Below are 12,439 nucleotides of genomic sequence, written 5' to 3'. Positions count from 1 at the left end.
CTAATATATTATGTATAATCGTTAATAAAGAAGGAAAATACTTTAGATCTAGTTATAGAACCCTTCATTATAATATCTAATACAGAGAAAATCACAATGTAGAGATATAGAGATATTTTGTTAATAAAATTCTAGGAAAAGGTAGAGGCCCCAGCATACGCTTCTAGATATTACTTTATAAGTTACATATAGGTCGTGCATTCTGAATTTCTAAAATGCCCTTCAGAACTAACAACTATCAGAGCAAGGCTTTTCTTGGTCTGAAACTTTAATTTGTACTTGAATTATTCTGACATTATTTCCTTGGACACATGATCTTCTAGTCGTCTACTTTGAGCTTGAACTTCTCTCTTTTTGTGATGAAAGAATGGTATCGATGACTTCTTTTACTTGAGAAATATCAGGAGGTTTTCCACCTTGGACAGGCCAAAATTCATCGGTTGCCAAAACCTGCACCATTAACAATAAGAACAAAGATGTTACATTCTAAGTTTCAATTCAGAGCAGTATATAATTTAGTTAGAACTATAGAAAATAATTGGCACATTGATGAACAATCATGGTTTGGAGGAGAGAACCTACTAAAGATAACTAGTCAGATTTTAGATTTTATGGTGGAGATTAGTCATCAGCAAAATCAATGCATACATTGCACTTATATCATAGTTACTAAAAAATATATCAGAAGAAGAAAACTAGTGTTTGAAGCCTCACCTTCACTTGCAGTTGAAGAAACTTCACATAACTAATTGCTTTCTCCAGCATAGTAACCAAATCAACCTGCAAAATTTCATTATCAAAGTTAAATCATCGTTCTAATAAGTCAAAAACCTTGCCTTGTTGCTACAAATGAAATGTAAGAAAAAGAAAAAAGTAAACCACCTTGGAGCCATTAGGCACCAGTTCTTGTAGTATCTTCAACCGCTCACTTATCCTCTCTCTTCGATTCTGTGAGACAAACATTCTATCAGCATCAAATCTCTTATTTTAATTTTGCTTACTTTGCAATCAAAACTTTGCACATATCTAAAATAAATTGACTTAGAATAGAAGCAAACCTTGGCAGCCACACTTTGAGGATCCTTGGATGGGCTTGAATTATGTTTGGTCGTTTTGCTCTCAATTGAGCATTGCTTCTTGGCAGCTTTCATGCTCTCCCCCTACAAACACAAAGTCATAGTTCACCTTAAGTTTCCATTCAAACTTCAGAAAGGTTTCTAAGGACTAGTCTGGAACATGGTTTTTTTTGGTGCATATAACTAAGGAATACCATAAAAGGGCGCTTTTGCAAAACTGATTCTTGTGCTCCTAACTTGTGGAGGCTACTAGCATTAGGAATAGTTGGTGCTGGGTAGAGCAACCCTGATGAACTTTGGCCATGTTGTTTCTCTTTGGCATTATTAACTATGGAGATATAGCCACTAGAAGTTTGAAAGCAATTGGCATTCTCTACCAGGCGCATGTCTCTAGTGTTTCTTGGACTAGTTTGATTCCAATGGTCACGGCCTTGATGCAAATTATTCTCCCAAACACAAACCTCTTTCTGACCATTTTCTTTCATGTAACAGTTGTTAGGGACCATCTTGTTCTGCTGAAAGCTAAGCAAAGATCCACCACCTTGCATGAGATTGCTATACCCTTTGAAATTAATCAGAGGTTCTGCTTCTTCAAGCTGATAGTTTGTGCCCTTATAAGCATAGCCTTTGACACTGCCACATAGAGGAGGAGAATGTGTTATAGCTGAATCATTGCTGAGACCATTAGTAGTTGGTGAGCCATCTTCCTGATCTTCTAACACAGATTTGTGGTACTCATTGACCCTATGAACAGTCATGGAGGTAACCTCCACGCTAGTCTCACTGAAAACACAGTTTTGAACCTTGCTGCTCATGCTTGAATCACGTGGAATTCTTTGGTCTTTGGCCAGTGCCATTAGAGAGGTAAAAGGAAAAATATGTAATTGCAAAAGCAATTAAGGTTGGGTTGTTCAGGCTGGTCAACAATGATAAAGACAAACTAGTAAGGGAGGCCTATTTCTAGATGTGGAATCAAATGTTCAACACTCTAATGTTATTTAATGTATGAGTCTTATTAATTAGTATTCTTAGGATATTAATTTAGGAACTAAAAAATATTTATTGTAAAAATCATAAGAAAATATAAGAAAATGACATCAACAACAAAATTTTACCTATTACAATAAAAAAAAATGATAGACAATACAATATTAATTTCCCTTAATGTATTTATAGAGATGGGAATAGTGTGTGACACTAGGACAGAAATATTAAAAGTATGGGGAAACAAGAAATCATAATCTAATACTATAATATTAAGGCAAGTTTATGAATTCCATGATGTCAGATTAATTGGTCATCTTCATATTGGGATTGTTAGCTGGCAGAAGTTAAAGCATTGAAAGGAGAGAAGATAAAAACATTGCAAAATGGCACAAGGGTCGCCGGTTCCTTCGCATAACCCACGTCTCTATTTGATGAAGAAGATGGAAACTACTACTTGAGGTAGCTTCTTACATGCTTCCATTTCAATCACCATGAGCACGTGGAGTTGTATTTTCTTTTATATACAGTGTGTTAACATTCTGTGCTGTTGTCTGGAAATAGTTATTGAATAGGCTAACACCACTGATTGGCATGAAGATTTGGTATTTGTTACATTTATGTACTTCCTGACTCTGAATTCCATTTGGTTGTAGTAAAATTGCAAATAAAGGAGGGGAGCTACATGGAAAATTTTGAATCTTAACATTAGAGGTCTTGTGCACAAGTTTGAATAATTAAACTTCTTGAATTTTCAGTTTATAGTTGATTACTTACTAGTCTCATGGCATAAATTCCAACTAACTTAGTCTCATAAATTCCCTCTAATGCAAGTATGAGGTTTCAAATAAAAATATCGTCCTAGATAAGATAGAGAGATATAAACCTAAAGCATTATTCTCAAACACAATTAATTATTCACAAAATTATAGCTCGTATCTTGTTATGTAGCTCAAATTCTAAATAGAGAAAAAAAGAGTCAATACTGCCATGTACAAAGTACATCTAAGGAAGAATAATTAAAGAAAGAAATTGAAATTCAGCTAAGTACACATGTGACAACTAAGTAAATTTGGAGCCAGAGATATATAAAATAATCCGAATATTCACTAAACAATAGAGTGGATAGTGAACCCCATTACTAATTAGTGCTAAAATGTCAAAATATTTATGAAATGACAACAATTTTACGTGACACTCTAAGAGCATGCTACAGTTTCCGACACAAATTAAACCTAATGTACCAAGTTAAAACAATAAGTCTATCATTAACTATTCTAGTTAATTAATGATTAATTACCATAATAATAACGCACAAATAAATTATTTAACTAGCACATCCAATTTAAATTTGAACCTAAAATCTAAATAAAGAGATAAAATTATCTTTTATATATATATATATATATATATATATATATATATATATATATATATATATATTAATTTTATTCATAAGAATTGAATATAATATCACAAATTTATATCATTCACATCCGACTGTATCAATATTAATTCACCTTAAATTCCTATTTATATATATTACTTTAGTTATATTTAACATACCCCTCATGTCAAAAAGACTAAAACATACCTAAATGATCTGATGATAATGACTGATAATAAGTGATTGAATAAATTTAATAACAATTATTAAAATAGGCTATGATTCTATTCTAAAATCTAAGTTGGAGTAACTCAATTTCAAAACCTAAGTGAATAAATGAGGACTATTTATAACTTCATTTATACACTATTTTTGTCATATTGCTAGCTATGGGATCTCCAACAAAAGATATCATTCACTTGAACCGATTCCATCAAATGATCAAAATGAATTTTTAAACCAAAAACGATTTTGAAGGGTCAAGCCAGCTTTTATTTTCTTTGGTCATCATGTGTGTGTTCTCATTTTTGGTTTTCTTTTTCTTAGGGGCAGGACCATTTCTGACTTCTCATGAAATTAAGATAGTCAAGTATATCTTTTTGTTGACCCGAAGAAGATCATCATCCACAAGTTTTGTTCCACATAAAAGCAAATTACAGGACAAAGTGGAAAAGATCCAGAGCTGGCATTGGAAAAACGTGCAATTCATTTTCCTAATCTTAAGGAGACTGTCCAACCAAGCCTCTCATCCATGTTTGAAGACTTATTATAATCAATGCACTGATCAGAATTCCAACCCCAATGCATCTTCAAAATTTGCAAACTGCTTCTGTAATCAGATTTTTCATTGTTTGTTTGGGTCTGGCTAATTATTGATGTTATACTTAATCATGGGTTAGCATTAATTAATGATATGTTTTTACATAAATTGTGTAATAGTAGTGTATAAAGACGAGAAATGTTCACGTCATTACTATTTTATACTTTTAGATAAAATATGTTTCTAATCCTTCGATTAAATGTTGATTGATCTTCCTCTTCCAATTATTTTTCCGTTTGATTTTTAGTTTTTGCTGTTAAGTTTTTTAGTTCGATTTTTTCTGGTGGATTTTAGTGCCAGTAATTATTTGTTAGAAATATTTTAAATGTGCTGAACCATTTTCTATAAGCTGCCAGAAACTTCTTCCAAAACAACAACACCATAGCCGCACGCACCAAAGTAAGCCTCGATCCTATGCGTAAAACAGCTAACAAATTTTAAAATGTTTCATTTCTTATGTTGATAAACAGACATTGAAAAAATTAGGGAAATATGTAGAAGAAAAAATAAGTAACGAGATTTGTTTTGGCATTGGAAGAGGAGGGGGAAGGAAAGATCTGACTCAGATCTCCTCATCTTTCAATCTGATCATCTTTTTCAGTTATATCTGCTCGTCGGTGAGATGACAGCGACGGTGATGACATAGCGTTTGAAGTGTTATTGTTCAAAAATTAGTTTGCAATTAAACTATTATTGTTGACAATAAGAAGAGAAGTGGCACAATCGTTGTAATTGAACAATGTCTGTTGTAGTGTGCGTTGGAAAATTTTGGTTGTTGTTGATTCATTTGGTAGACTATACCTTTGTCCTTCATGTTGAAGAAAGAAAAGAAATTTTGGGCAGACTATTAAGCGCCAGAAAATGGTTCAGCACATTTAAAATATTTTCACCAAATAATTACCCGCGGCAACCAGGAAAAAAAAAACTAAATTGCCACAACTAAACTGTGACATCATTATTTAACAGAAAAATTTAAAGATAAGGACAAAAATTCAAATGAAAAAATAATTTGGGATCAAGATCGGTCAATATTTAGTTGAGAGACTAAAAATAAAAACCTTAAATAATTGAGGAATTAAAAACATATTTTATCCTATACTTTTATTGGAGATAGTCTAAACTATAACTTGTTCCTATCTCAAAATTTGAAGGGAAACCAGATCGATTTTTATGTACTGTCTTGTAATGTGAATTGGTTTATTGAGTTGTGGTTTAGGGGGAAAATGGGTATTAATTTTGTCCCTAAGATTTTAGACTATGTATTTGTTATTGTACCCTTCGGGTTGTAGTCCGATCTCCAAACCTTAGCATCTACACATTTTGTTTGAGACTCGAGGTTGTATATCCTTTGATTTGAATCCTAGTCTAATTCCCGAGCCTTAGCCTCTACGCATTTTGTTCTTGAGACTCGAAGGTTATTTACCCTCCAGGTCAGGTCATAGTTGGATCCAATTGTTCAGCGCATCCTTTATCAATCCAATCATCTTTAGAGTGTCAAGCATGACATAGGATTGATGTGTGCACAATCACATACCAAGATCCATGGGGATATGATGTAACATACTGATATGCCATAAATGCTCAAATCATGGAATATCATAGATGGGTCGCATAATAAACGATGATAAAATAGCCCCCTCTTTGACCTAGGATTAAGATATACACTTCATCTTGAATGATCCGGACTAGGTCGTCTCCACCTACCAACAGAAACAAACTTATGTGTTGGTCAAGGGGGGCCATGGCCCCTCTTGATTTTTTTTTTTAAGTTTCATAATTAATATCGATATTTTGATTGTAAAAAATTTTATTTTGTTAATTTTTAATTCTTAGATAAAATTTTATTTTACTTTAAGGTTTGTTTTAAACATTGTACATGTCTTGTGATTTTTTTTTCATCAGGCCATGACTATTAAATTAATATCCTTAAAAATATAAGATAAATTTAGAAAATTCATTCAATTTTAATTTTTTTAAAAAATTAAATTCTTTTATTAGTAGAAATGTAGAACATGTCTTAATAAATTATTTTATTAATACAACATATCATATTCAATTACGTAATTAATATAGACTCACACAAGTATATTATGAGAACTTAATGATTATACATTAACAATATAAAATAATTTTATAATATAATGAAATCATAAATTATCATTTATATAATTTTTAAGTTAGTTATTATAAAAGTTAATAAATTTACTATAAACAGTTATTTGTGATTAAATGACTATGTAAAACTATTTTCCATTATTAGTGCATATTTCTTTTTTCTCATATTGTAGCATGTTTTCATAGTTTATTTGTTTCTTATCTCATAAAATAATTTTTATTTATTTATTTTCATGTGTTAATTTGTATTATATGTGTAAAAAATGTAATTAATTTAAATATTTGTATCCATAATTTAATTATTTTAATTTCTTTTTTTCCTGAAAATTATTTTAATTTACTCTCTGTTATGCAAGATTGTTAGTGACAAATAAAAATAATTTTTTAAAAAAATTGTTATTATTGATCCCCTTATTTTTTTAATCCTGGATCTGCCCCTACCTACAAGAAAGTCTTTTTCTGCAATAGTTATCTCAAAGTTCATGGGTAAGTAAATTTAACCAAACCACATAGCTGGGTTTGGAAACTGGATTGAAGATTTGAAGGGACATCAAGTTGAATGGACATTTTCCTATCATATGGAGTGTGAGAAATTGGAATGTTTAAAAAAAAGGGTAGAGAAGAGAAAGATACCCAAATAGTGAACGTATTGATAGTCAAAATCCGTTTATTATTTCAACTTAGTAAAGAAGAAATAAGGAGCTCATGAGTTAAACTATTACCTGAAACTCATTGAGTAAAATAAAAAACTTTTAACTTCTTCCACACCAAATAAACTAATCACTAATCTTTTGAGTAGGCTCTCTTGTGCTTAAAGCATAAGAGTTTATGTTTTCATTAAGAGTTAGACTACAGAAAGAACTACCTATAAGCTAGATCAATATTGCAATGTAACAATACTTAAGCAATGAAACTTTTTCACTTAATGAAATAGTCTTGAGTTAAACTCTCCCTAGTTTTTTGCTCTAACAACTTAACAAGACCACATCTGAAGAGTATCCAAATCCCAAATCAAAATTCAAAACACTCTTGCTGATTATATTCGCACCATTAATGGATGCACCATTCATTCAACTCTTCAATATTCTCATAATTTTCAAATTCATCAATCACTTAATTGCAAGTCATAAACGGATGCACAATTTATTCAACTCATTGTATTCTAATAATTATCAATTTCATCACTCATTTAATAGCGAATAATGGCATGGCATCATCACACTTGCCATAATTAAAACTAATGAACAACTTGGAAATATGCAAGTTAGCAACAACTCAGCATAGAGCCAAAAGTCAAAATGAGCCACAGCCAACAACTTGGCGCCATTGATTCAAACAGATACAAGCTAATACCAAAATGCACTAGCAAATCAGTTTTCATTCTACAACAGAAGTTTCAAAATCCAAAGCATCACAAAATAAAACAAGTAAAAAAATGTCCCAAAAGCATTCAAATATAACCAAAGATATCTATATTCTATACAACTCTCCCGACTCCCGGCTATGCTGCAAAATGATCATTAATCACTTTCACATGCTCCTGTGCCACTGAATAAGAAGCGATTCTGTTCAAAGAAAACGCCTCAATTGCCAACCTGCAAAATTCCCACAACAAAACGTTCAATTAATTAATACCAAACACGTCTACAGGTAAACATCAAGCTTTGCTTCTAAACCTACATCTCTTCGTACATACAAAACTTGCTAGCTTTAATTACATAGCCACTAAAGCAAGCACATTCTCCCCACTACAATACACACACACAAACAAACAAACTTATTTTACCCAGAAATATAATACCCCAATGGCTCATCTTAAACATGGTTGAATAAGTTTTATTTAGAATGAGAAGCATGCAGAAGATTGTTATAGGGATGGAATCAAATGCATGACTTATTACTAAAATAAAACTTTTAAATTTTAATAAATCCTCTAATAAGGACCCATTCTCCTTTACTAAATATCCATTGGCTTATTGCAAGTTGATCCCATTAAAATTGACAAAGAGCATTAAGATCAATCTAGACAATGGGAATGGGAAATGGGAACTTTCAAAATTATGGACAGATAAGGAATATACCAAAAAGATAGAATAAAATTTATTGTTTACAGCTAAAGTTACACAGACATGGAAAAGTATAAAGAAAGGCTGAAGAGAAAGGGAAAGGGCAGTATGATAGTAAATAACAACAATGAGATATTAAGAAACTTACTATTCCAATCCCAACTTCTTATTAGCCTTTGACTTGTTCCTTTTCCGCTTTTTTGAACCTGAACCATCACCAACAGACAGTTCACGTGACCCATCACCAATTGACAATGCACCAGAACCAATGCCAATGGACAGTTCACATGAAACACCAGCAGTAGACTGTTCTGGGCCTGGAAGGAGATTCAGATTTGGAACTTCAGTAATGGTGATGGCTTGAACGGATGATACATGTTCCCGCATCTGACATTCCTGATTGAAGGAAGGCACAATAAGTGCAACTTTTGTCTCATTCCCATTAGCAGCCACAGGAACTGCAACCAGGGATGGTACATGTTCAACGACTGCTGAACTAGCATTAATGCATTCCGATTTGGTAGATCTGACTGCACCAAAAGTACTATATTTCGACTTTATTGTCTCATATAGTAGCCCTGAGGTAGCACCATCTGCTTTATATATTCATTCAATTCAATTAGTTACTGCACAACCAAAAAGGAAAAAAATCTAAAAACATGTAGTAAAGAATACCTAGAATTGACGTAATAGCGTTACGTGCTGCTAACTGTTCAGCCTCTTTTTTGCTTCTAGCTGCATCACCAACGTATGTTGTACCCTGGAAGGTCATAGATGATACGAAAAGAGGAAGCAGCCCTTCTAGCTGAACAGTGTTGTATGCAGGCTTTTCCACCTTCAGCTTGGCAGCATATTCATGTAAGATAGATTTTGACAAAGTAGTGTTCTGGAAAAAAGATCACAAGTAGTAATATAAGGATTTTATGACAAAATATAATATTGAATCATTTCCTATATGTCAATAGAAAGTTACTGATGACATCAGATACCAGCAGCGATCACTCAACTCTTGTACAATGTCACTTTTCCCAAGCCTATAAAATAAGAACACAACTACTTCATGCTATACTGGACTGTTTCAAACCTTTAACAAAATAAAATAAAAAAGATAGAATTGTTTCCCTATAAGCAACAAAATTCATTTTTCATTATGATACTTCGATAGAACTTGTCACTAGTGAACAGATTTTGTGTACAAAACAAAAATCTGAAAATAAGTTAAACAAGAAATATAATTTCCACATAATTCAGTAGCTTAAAAAATTGATCCAAACAATCGAACAGCCAAGCATGTGTTTGGAAAGCTGTTCACTTCTGATGAACACCAATCCAATATGAGAGACAAATTAGCATTGAACATGCTTTGGATTGCATATTGGGCGTAAAACAAACACACTATAAATCATTCAGACCAAAAGACATGATATGTGTCACATCATAGTTCTGAGTTCTCAAAAGGTCAGTGGAGAGGCTAGCCTAGAATGTCTTCACATGGACATGCATAAATCTATGCGGCCAAAAAAGATTATACGGAATATGGAACACACTGCAGTATTACACGCAGAGTCACAGACCCAAGATAGTTAGTTATACATAAAAACATTTTATACCCAAAATTGGATAACAAAATTTGGATCAACCAAAACTAAAATACAAATAAAACAATCCTAAGAATGCAAGACACAATGCAGTCTCAATGCATGTAGAACATATGGTCGACAAGCATAGCAATCTGAATCAAATAGCACTAAACAAATTACTCAAGGGACGACATTGTATAACACAAGTAGACAAGTAGTCAAATGATCGAGGTATTATGAATAATCAATCTATCTTAACTTGAAGTTAGTTAACAGTTCTCAAATTTGACATGAAAATTAAATTACAACAAACCTCATGAGTAACAGGGCGTTCTTCTGTTTTAAATTTTACATGTAGGTTCTCTAGAGCCATTCTAGCCACATCCGCCTCAGCCGCTCTTAGGTGAGAGAAAGTATTGGGGGAAGTGTATTTCATTCCATACTGTTGACCTAAATTTTGGATCATGTTGGCGCCCCTCGTTAACATTTATGTACATAGGAAGTGATATGTTACACTTTTGAGTGAAAGATTGCAAGCGAGTCTTGTATGGCACATCAGGCAAACCTGATGAGATCAAATAACAAATTACAAATCTTTTGTGATAAAACTCAATATATTTAGATTCAGACCAAAACTTCCACAATAAAAAAACAACCATAGTAAGCATACAACACAAGTAGACCAAAGGAAACCAGCTTATACTGAACATAATTTAATCACAATGTGGTCAAATTTAAATATTTCAGGCTGTCTCTATTTTTTTCTTTCAACAATTTTTTTAAGACACTCTCCAAAATGATAAAATAAAATATTAGCTGCCAAGGCCATGCTGAAAGTGATTGCTCACAATTCACAACATCTAAAAAAAATACTAAAAATATTTTTTAACATATCAAAACTAACCCAGCAAACTCGTTCAACTGGCCTGATACATGAATTTCACCTCATTCAACAGAGATTTTTGGCTATTCAAAAGGAACTTTATAGTAAATGGATATCATATATGAGGTACATAAAAAGGCTACTAACTGAGAATCCATTTTACACACACTGAGAAGTCTCACATACACAGATACACATATCCTAAAAAATGAAAAGCTAGAATAAAAGACGACCCAGAAAAAAAAATGCTTCTTTTATCGAAAGGGTGAGAATCCGAAAAAAGGGGTGTTCTTACCAGGAGGAAGAGAAGCAGAAGAGGATGATAAAGGTTGGGGTTGGGACTGATAAGCAGCTGGAATGGGAGGTGATGGTTGTTGCGGTGAAGGTGAAGGGGAAATGTTAGAGGAAGAAGCATTGAATTGAGGAGTATCCATGAAATGAAATGAAGTGAAGAAATGAACTGAGTTTTCAGTGAAAACAAGAATTTGAGTCAGCCAAGGTAACAAGCCGTTCTACAGATGTTTTTTCTCACTGTGTAGCATGTAACAGAAGAGATTATGACTTTATATACTTCTTTTTTTTAATAATAATAATAATAATAATAATAGTATTACTATATCAGTCTAAATGAAAAATAATAAAAATATTAATATTTAATAGTAAAGTTAGAAAATAACATTGATTAAATTTTGAAAACTATAAATGTCTGATTCATTTTCCTAGACTAAATAGTTAATTTTGTCTATGAAAGTGTGATGCATTAATTAATTAATTTCTTAAAAATAAAACTTATAAATTTAATTGATTCATTTTCCTAGACTAAATAGTTAATTTTGTCTATGAAAGTGTGATGCATTAATTAATTAATTTCTTAAAAATAAAACTTATAAATTTAATTGATTCATTTTCCTAGACTAAATAGTTAATTTTGTCTATGAAAGTGTGATGCATTAATTAATTAATTTCTTAAAAATAAAAAATATAAATTTAATTCATGAATATGTAAAAAGTGTATAAATTAATCTTATGTTAAATTTGTGAGATTAAATTGTCTACATAACTAATTTGTTCCACTTTTGTACAATCAGATATTAAATATGAATTTTTATCTTTTAAAAATTAATTTGTTAGTGGATCACATTTTTATGGATGAATTTAGTTATTTACCTCATTTTTGTGAGTTATGATATTCAATATTAGAGAGAAAGGTTAAACAGCTATGTACATTATCATTTATTTAATCCCTAACTATTATGAAAAAAGATTTTTTCGACGCTCAAAAAGCTATTTGACACCTAGAAAGAGAATTTAAAGAGAAAAAAAAGTATGATAAGTGACATGAAGAGATAGATAGAGATAAAGTTGACGTTTTTTCAATTTTGGTTCTTATAATTTTTATTTTTATTTTTAGTCATGTAAGTTTGTGCGCTTTTCAAATTTAGTCTCTTTGAGAATCTAATTTTTTCTATCTATAGTCCCTATAAGTTTGCACTTACAAGGACCACAGTTGGAAAAACTCAAATTTACA

The 12,439-nt window shown here is 31.7% G+C and overlaps 2 protein-coding genes across 2 annotated transcripts; both read right to left on the bottom strand.

The window, feature by feature from the left end:
- On the bottom strand, positions 1 to 2,050 carry LOC100777047 (putative transcription factor bHLH086). The gene is made up of 5 exons (XM_026124295.2): positions 1,271 to 2,050; positions 1,059 to 1,160; positions 883 to 948; positions 715 to 780; positions 1 to 450 (listed from the first exon to the last, which is right to left on the bottom strand). Exons 1-5 carry the CDS (start codon positions 1,931 to 1,933, stop codon positions 328 to 330), a joined length of 1,020 nt encoding a protein of 339 aa, XP_025980080.1. The 5' UTR covers positions 1,934 to 2,050; the 3' UTR covers positions 1 to 327.
- A 5,693-nt stretch (positions 2,051 to 7,743) lies between these two features.
- Positions 7,744 to 11,439, bottom strand: LOC102662749 (double-stranded RNA-binding protein 1). The gene is made up of 5 exons (XM_006591271.4): positions 11,207 to 11,439; positions 10,342 to 10,593; positions 9,124 to 9,334; positions 8,597 to 9,041; positions 7,744 to 7,977 (listed from the first exon to the last, which is right to left on the bottom strand). Coding segments are annotated over exons 2-5 (831 nt in total). The 5' UTR covers positions 10,516 to 10,593; positions 11,207 to 11,439; the 3' UTR covers positions 7,744 to 7,976.
- Positions 11,440 to 12,439: the final 1,000 nt, after the last annotated feature.

Source organism: Glycine max, chromosome 11, assembly GCF_000004515.6.
Source record: "Glycine max cultivar Williams 82 chromosome 11, Glycine_max_v4.0, whole genome shotgun sequence".
Taxonomy (NCBI): domain Eukaryota; kingdom Viridiplantae; phylum Streptophyta; class Magnoliopsida; order Fabales; family Fabaceae; genus Glycine; species Glycine max.
Note: the sequence above shows the minus strand (reverse complement) of the source record. Positions and strands in the feature narration are given on the sequence as shown.

Coding starts and splice junctions, on each gene's coding strand:
- LOC102662749 (XM_006591271.4), bottom strand. CDS start 10,515: ATGTTAACGAGGGGCGCCAACATGATCCAAAATTTAGGTCAACAGTAT. Junction 9,335..10,341: donor AACGCCCTGTTACTCATGAG/GTTTGTTGTAAT, acceptor TCTTTTTTCCAG/AACACTACTTTGTCAAAATC. Junction 9,042..9,123: donor CGCTATTACGTCAATTCTAG/GTATTCTTTACT, acceptor TATATAAAGCAG/ATGGTGCTACCTCAGGGCTA.
- LOC100777047 (XM_026124295.2), bottom strand. CDS start 1,933: ATGGCACTGGCCAAAGACCAAAGAATTCCACGTGATTCAAGCATGAGC. Junction 781..882: donor TGGTGCCTAATGGCTCCAAG/GTGGTTTACTTT, acceptor GAAATTTTGCAG/GTTGATTTGGTTACTATGCT. Junction 451..714: donor TTCTTCAACTGCAAGTGAAG/GTGAGGCTTCAA, acceptor TTAATGGTGCAG/GTTTTGGCAACCGATGAATT.